Raw genomic sequence first — 25,998 nt, 5'->3', positions numbered from 1 at the left:
TCGACATCAAGGGCAAGGAAGTCAGGGTCTCAATAGACAGGTTGAAACCGGCTTTCATTTTGAACGATGACATTGACGAAAACCCTCCGCAAACTATCGTTTGCACATGGACAGACGATACAACAGTAACGCACAGTACGACCGACACGACCGCAACACACCGTACTGAGGACAGACCTGTTTTACGACGGTCAGGTAGAAGAGTTCGATTCCCTGATCGTTTTCAGGCTGGCCTACGTTAGACGGTGTTTGAGCAACACGTGTATATATTTGTACGAGTGCGTATATGTATTACTTTTCTTTATTTTTTCGGCAATAAATGGATATGTATAGTCGTTAAGACTGTGTATATAGTAGTACTAGGTAGTATTAATTTTTTCAAGATCTTGTATATAGTAATTTTAGGTCCTAGATGTATTTTTGTTTTTATCCTTACCGGGGTAAATTGTACAGTTAGCATTAGTGTTTTATACGTATCCAATTTTTTTCTTTTTACGCGTATAGTCGTATTAATTTTTCTTTCTTGCCGTATATATATATATTTTTTTTTTTTTCTTTCGTAGATTTAAGGCGCGTACCTTAAGTAAATGAGCCGGATTTGCACTTGCGACTACGCGCAAGCTAGTGTATAGCAAAACGCTCTTACTTTGTAAATATTACCAGTCAGCTAGTTAGTTTTTTTTTTCTCTTTCGTTCTAACTGGCGTTTTCACTGGTAAGGGGGTACTGTGGCGACCATGGTGCGTGGGAACGTGGAATTTTCGGACGCGGAAATTCCATCCTTCTCAAGTGCGTACCATGGGAGGTCGGGTTGAGGGCTTGGTCATTTAAGTGACGATTGCCAGAACCTCGGCTCGACCGTTACAGTACCCTTAAGAGTGAAGTCCCCGGATGCAATGTGTGGGGGAGGAAACTTTCTCCATGCCCTTGTGGGGGTGGAGAACCTCTCCCAATTTTAACGGTTTTTCGGGGACATTATTTAACGCGCCTCAGAAACGAGAAGGGCAGAAAGCTTTGGACTCTCGCGGAGAACGATAGCTCCAGAGAGTTTTTAGTCTGAGTCACCCGCGACGGTTTTGTTATACGCGACATAGAGTTTCCGTATATTTTGGTCTTCGCATTTTTCTCATGGACTCAAGTTTTCTCGTTGTGTTTTATAGTCTTTATTATTTGTTAATTGTTAAACAGTTCTCGTGAATAAACTATATTTTTTGTTACCCGTAAAACCATCGCGTCACATATCATTTCATTTACCCCACGTCACCTAAAAATACTATAGTGTGCCCCCAGTTATTGTGCTCGTCCATATTTGTGTGCCTCCAATTAATTTTCACGTATAATCGAAAAACTCGTCGTTTGTTAACAGAATATGATTACAATGGTGCTTACTTTAATCAATAAATTTTATTCAGAGAAAAGTTACGTTTGTTTAAAGTTACGGGTACCAGTGTATTTAATACTACGCGAATTGAGATCCGGACTTATTGCCGTGTAGGTACATGTGAATTTGCATATTCGAGAAATAGAGACCTTTACTAATAAACAATTCGAACTAAAAATACGTTGGACGTTATTCCGAACTAGAATTCCCATTGTTTCATTGGCTCAGAATTCCCGTTGTTTCCCATGGATTGGTTCCTTTGAAAATCAATGGCTTATCTAACCAGACCGCGGCCTTTATCTTGCCCCGATATCGCATCATTAGCCTTTCCGTTCGAACTATTTTATCCTACGGTAAACGTACTAGCAGAGTCGCCAGAAGACTTGTCTCCCCACTCTACCTTCCCCTTCTACGACGCTATTCCCCCACGCTTCCTCCACGTCCCGGTCACGTGACGTGTTCCGTCTCTGTCGTGCATGTGTTAGAACAAGCTTGGGCAACTGGTGCTTCGACAGTTGATGACGTAGAATCGGCTATCCCCACTACAGTGATTTCTCTATATATGTCGCCAAGGCCTGAATGATAAACGTCGCGGAATTATCCCCACTACCGCGGGGAATACCCCGTGAGGGGTCTCCTTCTACGGCGCTATTCCCCCATGCTTCCGCCACGGTCACGTGACGCGTCTCGTCTCGCACCGTCACGTGACTAATCCGGCACTGGCAGAGAGGGGGTAACTTTTTCCCCTCAATTCGAGCCAATTCCCCTGATCTGGCGACTACGTAGGAGAGATGCCACGCTTTTGCATTAGGAGCCAATAACAACGTTGTGTTCGTATTAATTAAGACGGTTTAGTTTTTCTTGTAATAGTACAACGATATTTTTCAAAAAGGAAAAACAGTTTTAAATTTTGATAGATAAAATTAAATGGAAATAAAAGAAAGGAGCGCCGTTGGGGTAATTATTCCTTGATTGTCCCTGAGAATCGTTAGGTCGCAACACCATCAACACCGCGAACTTGCAAAATGAGACCCCCGAGTATTGGCAATATTGATGAGCGGGAAACCTAATTGGCACTCAAATTCAGATACTCGGTTCAGTTACAGCATTGCATATCAATTTAATTAGTAACACCGAAACTGCAGAGTTCAATTTTATCACAGTACTTATTTCTTTGACCCTTTTCGAGGTTAATCCCTTTGACCTGATGGCACTACGACATTGTAGTACATTGCAGAGAATACTGTAATTTATAAGGATTTTTTTTAATAGAAAGGCTTATATAAATTTTCTGAAATTTTTTAGTATATTGTACATGTTTCTAGACTCAACATTTTATTTTACAGTTTCATGTTCAATTTTTGCAGAGTCATGTGCTTTAAGATTGTAGCACACTTCAAGACTAGGTCAACGACCTGCAACACTGTGACCTTCAAACAACCTTAACACTAGACTTACGGGACCCGTCAAAATGACGGGTTCTGAATTTTATAATTTACCATTATTGAGATTGTGATCAATATTATAGTAAAAATCGTTAAAAATCTGAATAAATACGTTTCCGCTATTTTTATAAAATAATACGGAATCAAACACTGGTTTAAATCTGATAGAAATATCATTGTTCTTTATTCTCTGTTTTCGAACATGGTTCTCTATTTTACAACGAACGGTGTCAACACCTTTGTCCCGCAATTAGTTCACATAACAGAGGTTCTACAGTCTACAGCTCTTGAGTTAGGTGAGCGCAACGATTTTGCAGGATCGTTGATACGCCGAGCACACGTGAACCCGCCGTAAACCTCGGCATCATGCGACTTCGTGGAAACGGCACGGCGGCGCGGGCGCCGAGGCGTTTCATACGGAAACAACGACAAAGCGCTGGCACGCTCACGGACTTACGTATCGCTGGAATCTAATATGGGAATTTTCTCGAGAGGATTCCACCTTTTTTTGCATGTTGCGGCGTCCTAGCGTTCTTTTTACCTTCCCGTAATGAACACGGACGACGTATACCGAGGCTCGCCGCGAGACGAGGTCTCGGGGCATCGCGCTGATCGAACCGAGAACGCGAACAACACTTCTATCGGAACAGAAACCAGATAGAGAAAATATGGTATGCCGCGACAAAAGCCGTGCTCGTTCGTCTCTTATTGTCTGCCGGCGGAAAAATGTCGGTTCCGGGCATCCGAAGTGGAATTCCTTTGCCGGAGGAGTTTCACTCGCGTTTCGCAGTCCAAACGCAGTGGAAGTTCCTCGAAACGCTTTGTAGAAATCATTTTTCTAACTGGACGGAAATTCAAATTTCGCTCCGAATCAAATTTATGCAGTGAGGTGCATAACCACCTACGTTCTCCGGTGTCGCGGGTTTTGTAGTATGAATACGAAAATATCTGTATAAGCTGAAAAAGGAACTTCAGAAAGTTTTTACTAAAATTCCTTGTCAGCAAAAGAAAATATATGTACACATAACATGACAAGCGATTTTTTATCGTTGCGTGACTATAGCTACCGTGTCAATAGAAGTCAGATATAAATAATTTTAATCATTTTTAGGGCCACCATTTTTGTTGCGAGTTGAAAAATTCTATATGATAAGACTGTAATCGGCAATACTGTAAAAAGATAAATAATGTCTCTTAAACATCAGTACAAAATCTGCAGTTTTTTCGATTTTTTACAACCAAGATTTTCAACTTAAAAATCCGAATTAATTACAGTATATGTATCTGAATCTTTGACATCTCCTTGATTTTTTTCAAAATTTTCGGATATGACGTAATAGAGAGAATAGATCAATAGCAATTTTTTCATTCTACCCCATAACTACCCTCCCGGTGAAGATATGGTTAAAATTTTCCACAACATGTTTCGTCTTGATGCCCTGTCGAATGACTCGTGGGCATTTTTTAAATTTGGTCCAGGAGAATTTTTGACCATCGTTTCCGGCTATTTCCGTGTATTCGATTCGATTTGTCAATTTATTTTACTGAAATTTACTTGAAAATTTGTTGCTGTACTTTTCAGTTACATTATTGAGGATCGGAGGTATTGAAGAGCTTGTAACGAGAAAGTAGTTGTTGCTTGTTAGGGGCAGTAGTTTGCGGCGTTTACAACGGCGCTGCATGTAAGCTTGAGAGTTTTACTCTGGAGAACTGAACACTTTAGCAGACATAGGCGAGGAACCAACTATGCCCATAGTTGTCGCCTCTATTCTCGAGCGTGAGTGTCTACTTCCAAGCGGATACGCGGTATAAGCTCTCGGCCTATGGGCTATCCTCTGCTTTATCTCTGTCAACTTCGCCATTTTGTCTGGGCATACTCCTAACACCCTAGATGTTGCACTACGCGTATACCATACATGCAAGAAGATTTGTAAAAGTACAAGGAAACAGTCTGTCAACTGTCAAACACATTTTAATCTTTTTTGGCTTTTCCTTAAAACGTTAACTGCTGTGACAGAATTATTATCCCGTATTGAAAAATGATTTTTTTGTAAAATATAAGGAGGTTGAAGGATTAGGGAATTTTACTTTGATATTATGGAATTTTTGAAGTTGCTTGATCGGCAGTCCAAGTGTCAAATAACACTGTCCAACAAAATTAAACTTTTTTCGAATTTTGCAATACCTGTTGGGTGATTCTTATACACTTTGTCATCCTAAAACCGAATCTGAAAGTAGAATTGCTCCATCACGCAACGTTTTCGAAAAATTTTGGTTTTTGTAAAAATGCCCGATTTTGATACGAAACGACGTGTTACGCAAAAACTAAATACGCGAGAAAGTTCAAATTTGAGTCAAGAGATAGAGGGGACTCTCCTCTACATATTCATATAGTCAATTATATTTTTATGTACTTCCTAATAGTTGTAAATGGTTGTTAAAGTTTGAAAATGTGCCGACGCGGGTACTTTGTACGCTCTATTTTTGTATTTATGTGAAAAATCCTTTATCTAGCAGGAATTTACTATACAGGAATACATTCTACAGACATTTCTGGTAAAGAAACCATTCACGAAAAGTACTTGGTTCCCTTAATGTACGAGAAGGATCAGAAAATGTTAATTGACAGCGTGTGCGCGACGCGTTCGCGCCAGACGGCCATTGCAGCCTTTTCGCGACTCGCCAGGGCCGTCGCTATGCGTAGTCGACGTTGGTACCACTCAAGTATGTCTTTGCTTACTATGCTTAATTAAATACATTTTTGGGTGCCAATCATTACAAAAGATTATAAAAATACAAGTTATATTCACATTTCATTGTGGAAATGCTTAATAAAGAAAATTGAATACAAAAACTTACCTATTTCTGATGTAAACAAATTAAAAATGTTTCCGCCTTGCTTGACGTTTGTTCCTGGTATCCCGATTTTCAATAATAAGTGTCCAGCAGTAATCAGCAAGCATCCGCACATAAGTCTTTTCCTTTGTAACGTTTTTCCATTGTTGAAATATCTTGATGAAAGATTAATGCTGGAACTGTATTCCTTGTTTTGATTTTAAAATAATTTCGTCATGAATATAACAAAAACAGTCCGGCTGATTTATACACTTCCGCGAGATTTTATCGATTTAATATAGAGCGATCTATGTCTTAATTATGTACTTCGATCAATAAAATCGATAAAAATAGTCCCATTTACATAGTGTTTGGACTTATTTTAATCGGAAGAATCTTGAATGTCCATTGGTATTACAATTATAAAGATAAGACAACAATTACTGAAAATAAAATTTTCCAGTCACCGCATTGCTGCGGTCAATTTTCTTTATTAAGCATTTCCACAATGAAATGTGAATATAACTCGTATTTTTATAATCTTTTGTAATGATTGGCACCCAAAAAGGCAAAAAAAATGTATTTAATTAAGCATAGTAAGCAAAGACATACTTGAATGGTACCAACGTCGACTACGCATAGCGACGGCCCTGGCGAGTCGCGAAAAAGCTGCAATGGCCGTCTGGCGCGAACGCGTCGCGCACACGCTGTCAATTAACATTTTCTGATCCTTCTCGTACATTAAGGGAACCAAGTACTTTTCGTGAATGGTTTCTTTACCAGAAATGTCTGTAGAATGCATTCCTGTATAGTAAATTCCTGCTAGATAAAGGATTTTTCACATAAATACAAAAATAGAGCGTACAAAGTACCCGCGTCGGCACATTTTCAAACTTTAACAACCATTTACAACTATTAGGAAGTACATAAAAATATAATTGACTATATGAATATGTAGAGGAGAGTCCCCTCTATGTCTTGACTCAAATTTGAACTTTCTCGCGTATTTAGTTTTTGCGTAACACGTCGTTTCGTATCAAAATCGGGCATTTTTACAAAAACCAAAATTTTTCGAAAACGTTGCGTGATGGAGCAATTCTACTTTCAGATTCGGTTTTAGGATGACAAAGTGTATAAGAATCACCCAACAGGTATTGCAAAATTTTTTTGGTGTTGGACAGTGTAATTAGCGATTCTTATAAATTTCAGTTTTGCAGAATTTTTAAATTTAAGAATTTTCGCTGCTCCAACCACAAAAGTGGTATAAACAATTCTTACGTAAAATTATTCTGTACATGCTTCAGAACACAATGGCACATTTTTTTATAACATTTAAGTATGTTTAACACTTTGACTGTCAAACTAGACACCTCCAAAATTCCATAAAATCAAAGTGTCATTTAATGAATTAAAAATGGAAAAACATGAAATGTATGATATTGAGTAGTCCTCCAACTTTCGAGCATTTTACAGATCCTACTTAAATTTGGTACAATGAATATATTAACGTAAAAATTCATTTTAAAACCTGGACAAATAATTCCGCATTAATAATCACACACATGCGTGTGACACAGCAGTTAACGTGTTAAACAGTGTCTAAAGTTATTTGAAAGTTCTTGATTTATTTTAAAAATGATATGTCCCTGAAAAAATCGAATCGTTCTGCGTAAGAATCGTTAGTATAACGTTCAGGGTCAGTGCAGAAAAAATTCTTGAATTCTAAAATTTTACTTTTCAAAATTGAATTTCGCTCATTCGTTATCGAAACGCAAAATAGGTGTTGAGCAGTGTTACTTAACAAATAGAGAGAATTCAATTGCTAAATAAATGACATTGGTCGAAAACAAATGATATGATAATTTTAGATAAATAGTATAAATATTCAGTAATTATACACTGTGTTTGCTAATCCATATTTATCACTCGAGTAAAGTCACTTTTCTCGCTTCCAAGCGGAGTGTTCTGCGAAAGGAGAATGAAAAAGGGGACGTTTGTACTGATTTACGTTGACAAGTTAGAAAGCTGGAAGTAATACGAACTTACAGAGCGTGGAAGTGGCCTTTTTTTGTCAGTCATAAACATAAGCAAATAGATTTTGTGCGTGACCACGTTTCTATTTTTCTCCTGGCGGATCAATTTTCTGCGCGTCATTGTTTCATATTGTGTTGCGATGAAAGATTTAAGGAGTGCTTATACATACATACGCCATTACGCGATAAGTTCGATAAGATACGGCAACATGCATACTCCATCCCCAATAATGACGCACTTTAACCAAAATTAAGGCTACATCGTAAATGTTTATGCAAATCTAAGTATACCTACAAATATACCTACATTAATGTAAATTCTAACTGATTTTCCAATGACTGCTCCTACGTTCAGCAAACTGTAAAATATCACCTCTACTATAATTGTCGCTCGGCAGACCCGACGGTTACGGAGAGACTACTGTAAACTGACAGACACCTAAATAGGATCGAGCCGACTCCGCCGCGTGGAAAAATCCTTATATCCCTGAACGATCCTCGCAACGGTGTAGATTCTCGACGAGAGGAGACGCTTTAACATTTTACAGCGAGCGGGATGACGGCGAAGGGGTTCGTTTCGACGGAGAGACGCACGCATAAACAAGTCGGCCATCATAGGATCCAGGATGGCTTGATAAGGCGTGATAAGGTATCGGATTTGCGTGTCACGTAAATATTGTCTCTAATATAGCCGGGTTATAAATAACGGCCAGGTTTTTCCGCAACCCGGCACAGCTCGACCCGAGTTTTCATACCGGTGCGAACTGGGCCAGGACCAAGTTTTCAACGCAGAAGCACATGAAAAAACTTGTAAACAACCACAATTTAGTATTTTCTCTGTAATTCCGACCGGTTGTAATTTTTGCAAAATGTTTCTCCACGTCATGTAGTAAACTAATTGTTCTAAAAAAAGAACTAACTTCTAAAAAAAAGCGGGATATAAAAAAGTTATCGTCACCTTTAAAAGTGGCCGAGTATTACTGTGACTCACCGTAATCAAATTTTTGATTTCTGACCACTTTTTGGGAGCTACTGCTTCATTGTGCATTGAGAGAGCAGGCCAGGACCAAGTTTTCAATACAGGACCACATAAAAAAAGTTGTAAACAACCACAATTTAGTATTTCCTCTGTAATTCCGACCAGTTGCAATTTTTTCAACATTTTTTTCCGCGTCATGCAGTAAACTAATTGTTCTAAAAAAATAACTAACTTCTAAAAAAAAGCGGGATATAAAAAAGTTATCGTCACCTTTAAAAGTGGCCGAGTATTACTGTGACTCACCGTAATCAAATTTTTGATGTCTGACCACTTTTTGGGAGCTACTGGTTCACTGTGCATTGAGAGAGCAGGGTAGGAAAAACGATGGAAGAGTGGGGGCGGGTGAGAGAGGGAAAGTGTAGGGTGGAAAGTATCCCATTAACGTATGCGAGCCTCGCACACATACTCCATCATCGAGCCCGAACGTGCCCGGCTCGTGGCTACAGATACAATGTGAAACGCGGCTGAAACACAATGACGACGAGAACGCAGAGACAAGAACTTCTCGACCGGTATTCATACGTAGACGCCCATTGTCTCGAGTTGTTCGTGGGTAAAAGACACCATGTGTAACTTCGTACCTCGAGATACACCCCCCCATCCCTCCGCCCCTTCCTCACCAGTACCCGTGGCTCGCGCATTTTCCATGGAATTTGTCGGTCCTCGACCATCGTTCACCCCCTAACCAAGCAACCCCCTCCGCGTTCTTTCAGCCCTGCGACACGACGCGCGACGTTTTACTTCAGCTGCCAGCGTCGCCGGAATACAGACGCAGACGGCACGACCGTCTTTGATGCGACCGAGACGTTTTTATTTCCTCCCGGTGCTCGGAACGTGGAAGAGTTTTACAAAGAGACACTCCTAGCACACGCTCCTCTGCCGCGGCGTTCCGTGCGCTGATAAGTTTGTACGCAGATGGGGATCTTCAGCTCGTGGCAGATTGTTAGAGATTTTCTTTATCCTTTGTTGTCGGCACACTACGAAATGCCTTATGCCCCCTCTTTTATGCCTGTTCGCATCTATCTCGTGGCGAGATGTCGTTACAACCGTGTTCCAAAATAGCTGGCAATTCGAAATGCTTTTATGTCGTCAAGTATGATCTCCTACCCGCCATGATTAATAAAAACTTTTATCTGGCCAATTAAAATCTGTTTAGACAATTTTACGTGCCTTTTAGCGCGACTAATAGGGTGTCTGACCAATGCTCGTCTATTCTACTTGTATTTCAAATGAACACTTTAAACGCTGATTTTTATTAACTTACACTTACGAAGCTTGTTACGCTTTGTATTGTTATATCTAAAACAAGTTCAATATCTTGTTTGTTCACGATTGTGATTGCCACAATTATTTAAAAAAATCAATTTATATAAAAAATTGTTAATATACAAAACGATGGCACTGCTAGTAACACCAATAAATGGCCAAGCGAAATTTGTCATTTCTATTTGATTATTAGTATTTTGTTATAAATATTTCCAATTATCTAAATAAATGAACATTGAAATCCATATGCAGGGTGTTCACGCTATTACTAGTCGGCGTTTTTCCTGTAAATAGTAAATATTAGAAAAAAATGAAAGAGAATATGATATAGAGAATATGAAGGTAACCTTCAATTTTTTAAATGGAATGCTGTATATTTTTGTATATCACATGAAAGCGTGTAGACGAATTCATCCGTATAGTGCACAGTAAGCTTCAAGGTCATGTAAGGTCAGAAATGGAAGAAACATTTTAGGAAAAGTTTAAATTGTTGATTTTCTGATGGCTAGACAATTAGAAAAATTGCTGTACTTTGTTTGCGTGAGACGCAGCTGTAAGTATTAAAATATTGATACCAAATCCTGAGCACTAATTAAATTTCTATCGCGTTGGGATTATATTTGTTGAAGTCTCATGATACCGACTAAGGGTTAAGAATGAATCGATACACTTCTAACCCCCCGTATGCTATGCCGGAGTCATTCGTGACCCGTCGCCATAGAGATATGGTGGAGATAAGCTGCAGTGACCGTCAATATGTACAATTTTATTCCGATATAAGACCACGCTGTTTATTTCGAAATGAGAAAATCCCTATCCCCACTCCTTCTTTTGAAGTTGTTTCCTCGACACCGCCTAGTGTCAGAACGAGAGGGTATATCTATCCTTTTCTCTCGCACGTTCTCAACAAAGTTAAGCCGTACAGGTACCCTCATCCGAGATACGACGAAAGCCGGTCCCGACCCATCGTCTTATATCGGAATAAAACCGTATTAGTGAAATATCCCAGGGTTAATCGATACAGTGAATAAACGAACAATTTGAAAACGTGGAAGCGGCCCGAAGTTTCTTGTTTTGACATTCTTTATGTTCGCATAATAATTTTCAAGCCGATTTAGCCGTCAGCTGAATTTTTTTTCGCCGTTTCCCCGTTGCATATTGGCTTTTAATCGTGTCTGGCCGGGCGCCAGCTTGTACAGATATCAAATGGCATCATGCGCGCGGGCGAAGGTAATTTTAAGTGGCCCCGGAGTAATTAATTCGGAAAAGAAAAGGTAATTAAGTGATATGCACCTGTTGGTAGTAACCCGGCGGCCGCTTGTTGCGAGTGTCGAACACATATTTCGTCGAACGGTGTCGAAACATGTGCCAGCTTCGAAATTATTATTTTCCATACCGGCCCGCTGATATTGTTTCGTTCGTGTTTGGACAGCGTACATGAGTTTTTACGCGACACCGCGGACAACCACGTACTCCCACAGGATAAACGTTACGTTCGCTATTGTTCCAATTGTTCAGTCCCCGGTACAAATTAATGTTCACCTATTGAATTATTGATGAGCTGGTGGTGGAATGTCCTGACCGCTTTAAAAAAAAAGAATAGAAAATGGGAATGTGAATTATGGAAATACTGCACGTACTAATTTTTCTGTTCAACGTTTACGAGCATTAGCCTGGCAGACTTTATGCATGCACGTCCCTACGAAACGTGTTACAGAACATTCGAAAAGCATTAGCAGCTTTTTATTCGACGATTTGTATTGGGTCGACTTGCTGCGACCGAGACTTGCTCGAAGCACTTTGCCCTGACACGGAATTACGATTTCGAGCAATTGTTACGCGGTTTCGTGTTGATTTCCCGTGCGAGTATATCAGGAAAGTGTGTTACGTGCCGGTCGGTCGAGATGTCGAGCTGGCGTCAAACATTTGATAGTCTAATAAACTCCCTTCGTGACATGGAGCTGTTAAATGAATATTGTATCACTGCTAACATACTGAAAAACGTTCCGGTACGTTTGTATTCATTTTGATCGTTCTCCAGCTTAGGTTCTGGGACAATTACAAAATAGAGGTCGCTACTACTATTATAGTACTTTTTGAAATAAAATTTCATTCATTAATCGTTCTATCAGAGTTCTTCCACTGTTTACACCAGTTACCCAGTGTTTATGAATTTTTGTACTCAAGGTCACGCGAAGGTCATAGAATTATAGGTGGTTGGATACATATAATTGTACTTGTATAGCACTTATACGAGTACTTGTTGAAATCAAATTTCATTCAATAATCCTTCTATCAGAGTTCTTCCACTGTATAAATCAGTTCCGTAGGGTTTATGAATTTTCTGTACTCAAGGTCACGCGAAGATAATAGCAGTGTAGGTGGTTGGATACATCTCGACCTCAGCTGTCGTATCGCGATGGTGAAGGTATCTACTACCATTTAGAAAGGCTCTGGTGACCTTGAAATCTCGAAAGATATGACCTTGAAGAAAATTCACAGCGCCTCTGTGTGAAAAATGATATTTTGGAAATGTTCGGCAGTGTGTTTTCCTGTGAAAATACGCTACTCTAATATGAATCTCAACCGTTCAATACCGTTCGAACAAGCATTTTGACTTTCATATTCTCGGGTCGAGTAACCTCATATTTCGCAGGTTCCTGAGTTATGGTAAATTCTTGGATCCTACTCTCTCTCTTGTTCTCTACCTGTTGAAAACAAACTTTCAGTGACGAGGAAAGCTGAGTACGAAAGGTCAAGAGCAAACTCAACCAACATTGTTGCATACCCGGATGGGCACGTTAAAGGGTTGAAATTTCAGCAAACACATTTCCATAACTTTATTCGCAATCTCAAGCAGATCCGCCAAAAGGTCTGTGCTCTCAGGAACAAAATTCATAAATATTTACAGAAAGATTGTATATTGCTGTTCCAGTAACTGGTACACTGTTGGACAAATGTATAAAATACGGGGGCTACATAAAAAATACGTATTTATTTATTGATGAGTTTTGTAGGACATCTGACAAACAAATCTTGAAAAGCATTTTCGCAATCAGCAAAAATGTATTTTCCTGTAGTAAACTTATTGTTCTAATTTCTCCAAAAAAACCAAATCGTATTGTCGAATATTGAAAAAGTTATCGTTCCTTTAAGAATGTTCGAATATTGCTGTGATTCGCTGTATGCGACTACTTTGGTACAAGTAAGCGAAGCAAGTACCCAATTCGTAAAGCTATGGATTCCCCGGATACCATCAATATTTCCTTCTTAATACAGTTTTAATGAAAAGGTCACGGTATGACCTGTATATCCAATCGAGAAACCAATACACCTCGTGAATATCATAAGTTGCTTCTTTCCCGCATACGCGCGTGCTCCTGTGCGATTATACAGTGTTTTAACGAACCAAGGGAGCTTCGAAGCAATGACCTGTACTAATAAATGTCAGGCAACGCTCTTGAATCTACGCGGACGAGTAACTGGCCTAAGGTTAACTGCGATGTACGAGAATGGCTTCACCGAAGTTGCTATAGTGTACGTGCAGCCACCGTTCATTCTCGCACAAGCGAGCATGTAATCCGTACCGTTCCTAGTGTGCATTTTGTCACCTGAAGAAATAAAAAAAAAAAAGACGGAATATCATTCTGCTTTTCGAATGCGATTCAAAGCCGACCCGAGCCATTGTCTCTATCGAAAGAAAACTGTATCCCCCCGAAAAGCTATTATCATTTTGTTTGACAATTATTGAAAAAATTGTCTACCAATAAATTGATATCTCAAAATTGTACACCCAACTCAAAAATTTTCAGCGATTCATGTCTCGATATAAACTATCATTTGACGGGGAAAAATTAGAGCTAAATTCGGAAGACCCATAAGGGCCCAAAAAACCCTAATTTTTGGGTCAATTTTTACTCAGGATCCCGAAAGTTTATAATGTTCGAATACCCGAAATTGTAGTCAAGTTCGGGACCCGAAAGTTTGCAATATTTAAAATTTTCAGATACCTGAACTTTACAAATATTCGGGATCCCGACCCGGTCCGACCCGACCCGAGGCACGCCTCTAATATTCGCTGCTTCCCATTGTTCGTTGGATCGAGTCGTTCGGTGACATTCGTTCGATCGCAATCAATGAAATTAGCATCCCTGAGCTTAGCGGCGTAATATAATAATTATAATTTCCAAGTGAACTGATTGGTTCGTTAGCAAGAACACTCCCTTTGCCGTCGATACGGGAGCAGTCGGTCAAGTGCTTTTTATATGTCGTTACCGATGCTTTCCCCCGGAAGAAATTGAATTCCCTGCTCATGTTCGAATAGTTTGATCGATGTGTACGTACGTGTGTGCGCGCCTGTGGAGTGTCCGCTTGCGGTGCGCGTCCATGTGAGTGTAGAACTACCTGTCTACGCGTTCAGCGAATGCATATATGGAAGCCGTTTCAAGGCAAGCTCATTGTCAGCGAAGTGTCACATGTGAATTGCGGCGAATTGATTTATTCAGATAGCAGTTGTTCAATAGAAAATCGCGGGACGACGAAATCGAATTCACCGATGCGGCGCGCCGCGGCGCCTGGCTTCAATTTCCGCGTATATGTTTATGGCTTCAAGATGCATTTAAAAGAGTCCGGCATTTTTGAAGCCACGACAGCTTCGCTTCTCTCGAACAGGCTTCTATAAATTCAATCTTCCTCCCACCTTCTTTGACATCTCCGCGCACGATCGTTGGATACTTGGCAGATCGGTACGTGCTTCTATCCGCTTCGAAATTAAGAGCCAAAGGTAGTCACGTGACTTTTGCACAGCCAGCAGGTCGGTAACTGCTGTATCATTTCCGTTTACAGCCTTCAGCCACTGACTTAAGATCCGTCTTGGTCTTGATCCGACCGGTCCTAAGTCTGTGACTAAACTTGTCACATTTTTTGCTCAGTATTATCGATATTATTAGGGGTACCCATAAGTAATCAATTATTTGCAAAGAATTTGTTTTGCCTTTAGTTCTGTACCGATCGTTGAAGAGGAAACACGCATTCTTTTACAGTTTTCGGTAAAGCAGCCTGTGTTCAAAATATTCTAAAAAGTATAATTTTTTTTATAACCCTGTAATAAAATGGCCGCGTCCTAACCTTCCCAGGATCATATTCGCCATTGCATACTTTTTCATTTTCATGCGGGATTTAATGCAACGACCAGTTGATGTGGACGACCAGTTGAATTTGATAATGACACCCTAAAATCTCTAGTGGAAGCTGATCCAAAATTAAGTCTACAAGAATTATCGAGGATCCACATGGTCAACTATACAAAGGCACCTACACGAAATGGGAAAGGCATATAGGCAAGGAATATGTGTACCGCATCAATTATCTGAGGCCAACAAGAATATTCGTCGATCAATTTGCACTTCATTACTATCCAGATTTCGTAGAGATCCATTTCTTAGCAGGATCGTTACCGGAGATGAAAAATGGATTCTTTATGATAACATAAAGCGTTCCAAGCAATGGCTTTCTGCAAATCGAACCGCAATATCAACCCCTAAACCTAGCTTATCACTTAGAAAGATGTCACTGTGCATTTGGTGGGATTGTCGTAGGCATAATTCACTTTGAGTTGTTGAAAACCTGGAGAAACAGTTACTGCTAACGGCTGTATTCAGAACTATTGAAAAAGAGGGCATCTTTAGCCCTCAGAAAAGGTGTAATACTGCAAATTGACAATGCCCGGCCCCATACAGCGAAACTCACTCAGGAAAAAATCAATGAATTTCAATGGGAAGTTTTACCGCACCCCCCTCATCGGATATTGCTCCGTCTGACTATCATCTTTTCAGATCTCTGGAGCATTATTTAAGAAATAAAACATTCACTTCTGTAGAAGATGTAAGAAGGCACTTTGAGTCATATTTTGCTCCACGGAGCAAAAAGTTTTGAGTCCTGGATTTCTATAAGAGGGGGATTGAAAATTTGTAGGAAAGATGGCAAACTGTCCTTGATAATGATGGAGATTATATAATAAATTAAGAAATAAAAACTTGAATTTACCACAAAGTTTGTTTTAGATTTCAAAATAATTGATTACTTATGGGTCCCCCTAAATGAATTCTGACGCCAGAAACGTGCTTAAAGTTTTTGGCTTTATTTCGCAGAGAATCAAGACAAATAGCTCAATTTGTATGGCATAAATGGCTCAATGTCATAAAAATGCTTGGATTCCACGGCATGCACATCATCAATTTTTGGCCCACTTCTAATGCTTATATTACCAAATATCTGCATAATGTCGTCAGCTCATGACCAGCGCGCGGTAGATCGAACTTTTCTCTTTCGAAAGAGCCCTTTCCCAGCGAAAAATATTTTCATATAAGGACGAAAAGTTAGGGCACGTGAAACCATTTTTCGCCTATTTTTGTCGGTAAGCTGGTGGCGAACCAGGTCTCTACTTTATCGCGAATGTACGGAGTCTTGGCTCTTTAGGGTTCGGTATATGTGTCAGATCGTGGACCGTTACTCCCATTAACATTTTGACACGCTTTAATACGTTGAGTCGCGATGACTTGTGGAGTGTGCTAAATTTGCTTATGTGAAATGTGAAAGGATTGAAAGAGTAATCAATAAAATTCAGATTTTATGCATTCATGTGAAAAATGAGCACACAAAATAGAAGTCACATCTAATTAATTTAACACTAGGTTCACCGCACCCGTCAAAATGAAGTAATAATTGTAATTTCTGATTGTTAAGATTGTAAAGACACATCTATGAAGAATCCTTAAACAAATTTATTTCTTTGGGTATATATTATAATAAAAATGCCCCAAAATTTGGATATTTATATTTTTGTTATTCTTATAAAATAATGTAATATAGTCACTTTTAGTGCGTCCTAAATCTAGTATTAATATTACTTGCATGTGTACATCCTATTAAAATTATTAAGAGAAGAAATTAATTTTTGTGTAGCTCCCTTTTCTTGTAATTGATGCAGACAATTTTTATCCTGCACAAAGATCTGCAATATAGTATTTCATAAATCGTAACTATTTTGTTTTATTATTTTTTTATTACTCAGTAATTTCGCTGTGCTCTCCGTCTGACATACCATGTTTTCACCAATTTAAATGCGAATAATCTGCGATTTAATTACGATGCTTACGAGCGTATTTATACTCTCTAAGATTTTTTAAAATACTGTCTTTCTGAATATTCGCAACATGAATATTCGATTGGATGTTCGTAACATTCTACAGAGAGCATTGAGACATAGCAATCTACAATTATATTTGCATCGCATGCTTAATTGTCCTCAAGATTCTAGGACATTGTAGAAATTGCTGCTGATTTGCTAGTGTTTGAGCTCGAATCTAATTGCAATTCGCAATGCATATTTCATTACCGTGAAATGTAAGCAATACCCAAGTTTCCTACGCAATGCCTCAGTGCTTCGCACAATAAAGCACTTTTTGGTCCTGGAGAGAATAACTAAGATAAAAGAGAATTCCTCCTTCGACGATAAATACCGTACATAAAATACTACAATAGCTCTGTAAATGAATTTTTCATAACATCTGCCCGCAAGTTGTTACATTTTTCAGGCTTTCAATTCTGCCATTTTTGTTTGAATCAATCCCGTAAAAAATGTAAAAATATTCTTTGAACCTTTCTAGTTATATATTGTAAGCTTTCTGAAAAATACGTACACAATAAGATATAAACTGTTTATTTGATAGATGCGAAACAGTATCAACTTGCCTCAGGAGGTAAATTAAATATATATTAATATTGTCATTTTATTTACATTATATTACACAGTGCCTCAGTGTCAATCTTCTTTCATTGTGACATAAGCTTTCTCGTATCAATTTTGTCATATTTCGCCACAGTCTGTTTTTTAATATTAAATTTGTAGTTTTTTAACTACAGTATTGTTAATAAATAGAAAAAATAATATAATAATTAATAGATTTTCTTTTTATTCAGCATTCTGGACCAGTTTCGCCAAAAGATACTAAAACAGGATACAGTACACTTAAATTCTAATTCCTCATCGTCAGAGGAAGCATTCGCCGACGTACTTGGTAATTTTAATCATGAAATGCATTAGAGAGCAGAATAGATCTATTTATGCGAACCAATTTGATTCACGAAGCAACACAGAGAAGTTTACATAAACATAATTACTCGTGCATCCGCACAATTTGTCAACACTGCTGTTCCGCCCACAAACTCATTCACCGGCCGAACGAAATTACCCATCAACCAGTTTACGTTAAAACAAATAAGTGGCATAACCCACTTTTGTTTTAATTATTTCGAAAGTCCTGACGGGGCTGCGTGTGCTTTTAATCGAGAGCCGGGTTAATTTCATTTATAGCGGTTTAATTTCATTTATGTACATGCTCCGGTTCGGACGCAGTTGATTCGCGTTGATTTAGCGAGATTAAGTGGCCCGCGAACTGTTAATATTGTCTAAGGTCAGGTTCCGTTGATCGTTCCGGGATACTCTTCGGGACGAGAAGATAGGCACGCGTTAAGATTTACATGATTTTCATTCCGTTTGATTTCAATAACATTTGCAGCTCTCTCTCTCGATATAAGACAACGACGTTTCCTTCGAAATAAGAAAGTCCCCTACAACGAAATTAGAGAGAAATTATATTATAATATCAACGTTAATATATTATAATATCAAAGTGAATCCAAATTTGTTATTGTAGTATGTTTATAACGAGATTATCATAGATCAAATATGGATAATTTTACTGCTTAGTTCCAGTTGACAAAAACAACACGTATACTTATATTATTAATAAATTTATGAATTATATTTTGTAGTTAATATTTTGGTGCGCCTTCTTAACGATTTATATAGTTTTTTATTTATTTCTTCCATTGACGGTATACAGAGTACCACTAAAATGTATTTCCTTGAAACGGGTGGTTCCTGAGGTCATTTGAAGTAACTTTTTCCTCTACGAAAATATTCTCCGAAGCTTGGTTAGGGAGTTATTAATGAAAAACGCCGACCAATCAGAGCGCGCCTGTGACAGGCCCCGCTTACAGCTACAGTGAGCGGACCCCGGCTCGGCCAATGCCAACGCCACGCTGAGCGGGGCCCGACACAGCCGCGCTCTGATTGGTCCGTGTTTTTCGTTAATAACTCCTCAACAGAGCCGCGGAGAAAATTTTCGTAAAGGAAAAAGTGATTCCAAATGATCTCAGGAATTCTTTTCAAGATTTTCCGATAATTTTTGGACATCTTTTAGATTGACCGAGCGCTTTATGAGCGGCTCGCAACTTTGTTGATTAACGCTGTCCGTCACTCGATGAATAAATGTAAGCACCATCGTAACCGGCAGATGACTGACTTCAACGTGTTTCCGGTTTCTGTTGCAGTGAAGAAGGCGCGGTTCGTCTGCGAGGAAGGTTCGTATTCAACGTGCCACGGAAGAAAGAAGAAGAATGCTAGTTGGCGGAGGTTACCAGAGGAAGGAACCACGACTGAGTTCCTCGGCTGGTCCTCGGAAAGAAGCTTCGACGAGCTGGGCGCGGAGACGCGACGGTCGCGAGGAAAACAGTGCCGTAAGACCTGTTCCGGTTCGTTGTCCCACCGTTCCGAAAACTGGAATCGAACCGATATATTTTTCGCAAAAGACGCCGCCTTTACCCACTCTCCAGTTCTGAGGCCCGCGCAAAATTTGTTACACTCCGGTTGGAACGGTTCCAAGCGAAAGGTTGTGTGACTCTTCAGCCGGAATATCGTGATGTTCTGCTCATGCCGATATTATTTTTCCGCGGCTGGGGCGGGGATCCTCGCGACGCGGTGACGTGACGAATGCCGGGGAAACACTTCGCGGAAACCTTCCACGTTTCCCGGAATATATCTGTCCCGCTTTGTCTTAGAAACACGCCAACTGTGCTATCAACTTGTCCCCGGAAACGTACTTTCAGCTCCCCTGTGTCGCAAGTCACAATATGGAAATCGAAATTGTCTCTCTCTCTCTCTCTCTCTCTCTCTCTCTCTCTCTCTCTTTCTCTCTCTCGCTCCGAGCGCTACAATAATGTTTGCTTTTTCGGGTATTAAGAAGACGTCCGCCGGTTTCTTCACCCATGGCCAGCGCGCAGTGGCCAAAGTAATGGCTTCGTATGGCGTGGCATGACGAAGCATACGTCCATCTTATGGAAGGTAAACAGCAATTAACCCCTTGCCATCAAATGACGTCTCAGAGACAACGAAAACTTAATTATTTCTAACCTTCATAATCGTACACTAATGTACATCCCGTGACAAAACTATGAGACATATAAGAAAATCAATGAAAACTTTACTCCAGTAAAAATTATCTTCTTCCTTCAATGTTATTATTGGACTGCAGATTTTATGCATAAAAATGAGTGCACTAAATTGAAGACATTAAAAAAAAATTAGAAACATTGTTGTACTATTTCCAACCGGTTGGAATGATTAAAAAGGGAAATGAATAGCTATGTAGCTTCTGCATCCTGCGAACCATGCAGACAATTTTTATTTTGCGTAAAAGTCTGCAGTCTTATTATTTTCATACTATGCAATAACACTCTGAAGGTGTTCGTGGTAAGTTGGACTAGCGTTTTTCTCGTACATAGTATTTTTAAAAAATGGAAAAGAACTTATACGTTATTGGCACCTAACCTCTGTCAAAATTTTATTTTTACATTGTTTTTTCGAGATACGAAGGTGACCCTCAGGTTCTTAAGTGGAATTATATGTTCTTGAATGTCATATGAATGCGCGGTTCAAGACAAATTCACTCGTATGCAATACAATGACTTTCAAGGTCACGCAAGGTCAGAAATAAGAGAAACATGTATATTGAACAGATTTCGTAACTTTACCGCTGGCACTATACATTATTAATACAAGGTCAAATAAAATTTATGATTCTTTCTAAAAAGTGTTACATGTCTTATAGTTTTGTCGCAGGCATAAGAGTGCAAGCCTAATAAAATTTGACAATTTTTTTCGCATGTAAAGATGCTGGAAAAAAAAATAGATTTTTTAAGATAACATTAAGTAAAATTTCAGCTATATTTTCATATTTTTGATATCATATAAAATTACAAAATGGTGGAGTTGTATAACATTATCTAGCTCCATGTTCAGCAATACCTCGGTAGCTTGCTCCCAGCGGTAAAAGTGACTGGAATATAAAAAGTAAAAGATTGTTGTGTTAGCTTAAACGACAATAGATTATCTTCAATGCAATTACTTTCAATTGGAATTTTCTAAATTTTCTTACAAGCTATAAAAATTCGTAATAAAAAATTTTCTCAAATTTGCGGACTTTATGGACTGTTTATTATATCATTTCATGTTCGCATATCAATCTATGTTCATTGTTTCAACGTCGAGATAAATTGTCTATTAGCAGGAGAAGCGGATTCGTTTCTTCTATATCGCGTTCGCTTGAAAATTCTGCTCGCGAAGGGATAGAAAAAGTGTATAAACCAGGTAGTTTTCATTGTAGATTCTGTCAGCCATCGTAGAACTTTCTCAGCAGCCAGGTTGGAAGCTTCAGGAGATTATTCAAACTAGCGCGAGAAGACATTACGGCGGTTTTTGCTGCACTTATTTCACGAAAAACTTTAAACGGTTCTCGCTACCGTCGGCACGGTTGATATGCATCTTAAAACGTTCGTTCCACGCGTGTCACGCGACCCGTTCGAGCCGTTTCATTCGAGCGTCGTGGTCGCGTCGTTGGGCCGCTCTGAACGCGAGCGAATTTACTATAGCAAGCTCAAATTTAGCTGATTTCTATTCGAGTATTTCACACTTTCGTGCGGCACTCGTTATCACCCCTCAAGCAGCTTACATCCGCCGGAAATATTGCGCGTTTCTTTCGGCCGTTCTCTCACCGGCTTTTTCACCTCCTTCCCCCACCCCTTTCCTCCCCTAGGGTTTCCTTTTTGTTTCAACGATGGAACAACGGCGCCGGACGCCGGACTAAAATTAACTGTTTGCTATTTGCTCGCAGCCCACGCACACGGACCTCCAGCGTTCTATTATTTAACACGTGATAACTTGCACCGTCGAGTGCCGGCGTTTATATGAGATGCGAGCGTTTAAACTTTCCAGATCACAGTAATTTTCCGTCACGTCCCGACGGTTTACCTTCGCGTTCTGCCTCCGCCCCTATCCTCCCCGTCAGACAAAAGCTAGGCAACTTCCGACAACCGTGCACATACATATTTCCTTTTTTTATTCCGCGAACGCCGCACAGTGGTCGATTCTCCTGAAAAAATGGGGCAAGAATATAAAACAAACACGTGCATCGCCAAATTGCAATATTTTTAGTACAGCGGAACTCCGTTTATCCGGCTCCAACGGGACCGGGCACGATGTGGATGACCGAAGATCCGGAAAATTTATTAACTTAAATCATACCAGTATTTTATGCATTTTATTTATCGCACATATCATATGTATCCACTTGAGAAGCCAAGAACCCCGACCGTCGAGAAATATAACATGATTACAAGACTGCGGATTTTTATGCATTTATAAATAAATAAACTGGGTGAAATATAAAACATTGAAAAATATAAAAAAATCTCAGAATATTGTTACATTGTTTTCAACGTAAAAAGACTACTAAGGGGTGAAATGAATTTTTATTTAACTACAGCTTCCCTCACTTGATGCAGAATATTTTTATTTTGCATAAAGATCCGCAGTCTAATGATTACAGTTTTCTCTCGATATAAGACGACGATGCTCTTCGCAACGTTTTCAATCCTTTTTGAACGGAAGACATCGCTGCTGAAATAGAGTATTCTTTATTTCTTGAATGATTTTATAGATGGAGAATAATATATTGTAAATTCTTAAATTTTTTTAACTTTCCCGTTACTTTAAATTTTGCTTTAAATGCATAACATCCGCAATCCAGTAATTATTAACGGACGAAATGATTTCGACATTAATAACCAAAATTCGGGTTATAGAGGATTTTAATTTCTCAATTTTGGGAACCATAGATCCCCAGAAAGCAATGCAAATACCACCGTCGGTCAAAATGACCGGTCCCAGATTTTTTATTTTACAATTACTGAAATTATAGAGACACTTTCGTGGGAAATTATTAAATAAATACAGTGTCTACTCGATAATTGTCCAAAACATGGGTCTGGCATGGGACAATTATCAGCTAGAAGACACTATTCTTTGATCCACTGTAGAATAGGACAGCGAAGTTCTAAAGGGCTCTAACGGGGTGTACTCCACGGTAGTGGGGATAGTTCTGGGACAATTATAGGTTCATAATTGTCCCAGAACGGTTCATATTATAGTACATGCTCTACTAAATATGCAGTCTCTACTCGATAAATGTCCCAAATATCTAGCTTTATGAGAGTGTATATTCAGTAGAGCATGTATTATAATATGAACCGCACAAAATCCAAGTAAATTTAATCTCGTCATTTGTATAAGACAAGTGTCATTAAATTCTTCGATCCGGGCCACTGTGCGGCTATACGCGAATCATTATTCTCCGTGAACGTCGACCGCGAAAAATCGTTGCGCGACTCAACGTTTACGAGTCAGCGTTTTCCTTGCGCTCGCCGTCCCCGTTTAAAGGAACGCGAATTTCCGATCGTAATCGTAGATTCAGACCACCTTTTTGCAGTATCGATTCGTTTTATTACTGCCCGCTCTTCATAAATAGCGCATATAGTACGGCCTCGTCCAATTCTCCGCTACATTCCCGCCCATAAATCAACGGCCACTTGAATCAGTAAACCTTGAATAACGTCTATCGAAACACTTGAAATTTTATAGTGGAATTAAACAGTACTCAGCAATTCTCCATAATCCGGAGTGGATGTAAAGCTTTCTTGCATAGCAAATCAATTAAATCATTTCTCAAAAATAATGACCTTCTGCGTAGCCTGCAATTAAAGCAGTTTTAAAAAATAATGACCTTTCCGAAAACAATGATAAGCAGTCCTCTTTTAACGGGACAGTCTTGTTAAGGGATTTTTTTAAATTGTATTTTTTAAAAGTACAGAACGTTGAAAATACCTTTCCCAAATGTTATGCTTAAATTTATTGAGATGACAAAGTTATGACGATTTCAGGAGAACAATGCTTCGGAATAGCGGTGTCGGTACAAAACTTTGAACACATTTTCCTCAAAACGTACTTTTTTCAACTAGCGCAGGTAAAATTTCGAAAATTACATGACCGATTGCCCTGAAATTTTGACTGTCGCCGGTATCAAAATTATATTTTTATCATACTTTCTTTAACTGAAATATTATCGAAAGAAGAATGAAATTGCGGAATATGCAATTTAAACATTCGCCATTTTGTTAATTTTTGAGATATGTTATTTATTTTGGTAGGGGCGATAACGATATCCAATTTAACATTGTCCTATGTTTCATACATGTACCATTGCATTTTGCGAAGTGTGCGACCGAATAACACGTACACGCGAGCACAGGGTTATTATACATGTAAATATAAATCGAAAAGAAGGAATAACATTTATTCGTTTGACCTCTCGTTTTCGAGAAAATCGAGTTTAAAGATCAGCCGGGTTCGCGTGCTTCAGTACATGCAGGAAGTAGAATTGGTCGGTCATGATCAGACGCGTCAGACGACTACTATCGAATTAGCACGCGTATTCGCTGCATTTTCAAACTCGATGTTCTCGAAAACGAAGTTTCGGGCGAAAAAGTTTTATTCATGCCCGCTTGTAAATATTATTCGGCCGCACCCAGTATATAAAATAGTTTGGTGTTTAGCTTCAGTTTCGTATCTTTGCGTCTGGTTCTAAACTTATTTGCACGCCTAATTTTCCAGTTCGATAAATGTCACTACTTTCTGATCACCTTTCAGTGATTTTGCTTGAGAAAATACTGAATAATTACGTGTTTGCAATGACAATATTATTAATTACAATACGCAGTGTAATAATTTGATATTCGACTGAAACATTAATACGCAAGAATTGTCTTAAGAAGAATTAAATTATAATTGCATTAATTATAGCGAATCCATTTTAGACGTGATCTTGAATTATATCTCATTAAACGAGGTCGTACTGTTAAAAATAATTTGTTTATCAATTGTATCAGCGATTTCAGTAGATCGAGAATTGCGAGACTGCAAAAACACATTTGAGTTAATGGATTTGGAATATATTGCTTCCTGCGAAACTGAATTACCGCAGTTTACGGGCGCATGAATAATTGTTCAGAGTATCGCGAAGACAGGCAATATATCACGGAAGTCGGTCCGGAGTGTTCTTTATTCGCGACATCGTGCATCCGGAAATGCAACAAGATTTCAGTCGGGGTAAGGCAGTAACAAGTGTTTTAATTATACGGGACGCGCCCGAGCACGATACTGTGTATTCCAATTTATCAGCAATTTTCGCGATTGTTATTAGTAACTCGCACAGCAGCTATTATGTATTTAAATATTCATCGATAATATGAATCGCCTCAAATTACAAGGCAATCAGAATATTCCCTATGGTAGCGGGAGTTCTCTTAGTGCCGGCCATTTAAGGATTTTCATAAATAAATGAAAAAATATGTATTTATTGTACAATATACGAGGCTTCTTAATTGCTTCGGCAGTGTAAACATTTCTGGCGTGTAATGTAGTGATCAAAACGCAAAAACAGTTTTCTTTCAATATAAGACGATGCCTCGGGGCGGGTTTCGACGTATTGTGGATGAGGGTACCTATTCGGGTTGACATTGTTTCTGAGTGGGCCGAGAGTTTACGGGTCCCATAAAGTTGTTCAGCTAACCATAAAGTAGATATTCACCGACTTTATTGAAAAAATTTAATCTCTTTTTTAATGTTCATTAAGCTTTAAAAATAAGTATAATTAATATAGGTGCAGTAATTGGTTTTTGAGTGGGCTAAGAGTGGGCTAAGAGTGGGCTAAGAGACAATTTCAAAAGAAGAAGAGGGGATAGAGATTTTCTTGTTGCGAAAAAT

The 25,998-nt window shown here is 39.0% G+C and overlaps 1 protein-coding gene across 4 annotated transcripts in view; it reads left to right on the top strand.

Moving 5' to 3' along the window:
- Unc-13 (unc-13) overlaps nucleotides 1-25,998 on the top strand; it is a 628,091-nt gene that overhangs the window by 41,851 nt on the left and 560,242 nt on the right. For all 4 annotated transcript variants that reach the window (XM_076787594.1, XM_076787596.1, XM_076787595.1 and 1 more), the window contains one exon: nucleotides 19,395-19,424. In XM_076787594.1, coding sequence (XP_076643709.1) covers nucleotides 19,395-19,424 — 30 coding nt within the window. The remainder of the gene's footprint in view (nucleotides 1-19,394; nucleotides 19,425-25,998) is intronic.

This window comes from Halictus rubicundus, chromosome 5, assembly GCF_050948215.1.
Source record: "Halictus rubicundus isolate RS-2024b chromosome 5, iyHalRubi1_principal, whole genome shotgun sequence".
NCBI lineage: Eukaryota > Metazoa > Arthropoda > Insecta > Hymenoptera > Halictidae > Halictus > Halictus rubicundus.
This window is presented reverse-complemented; position numbering and strand designations above follow the sequence as displayed.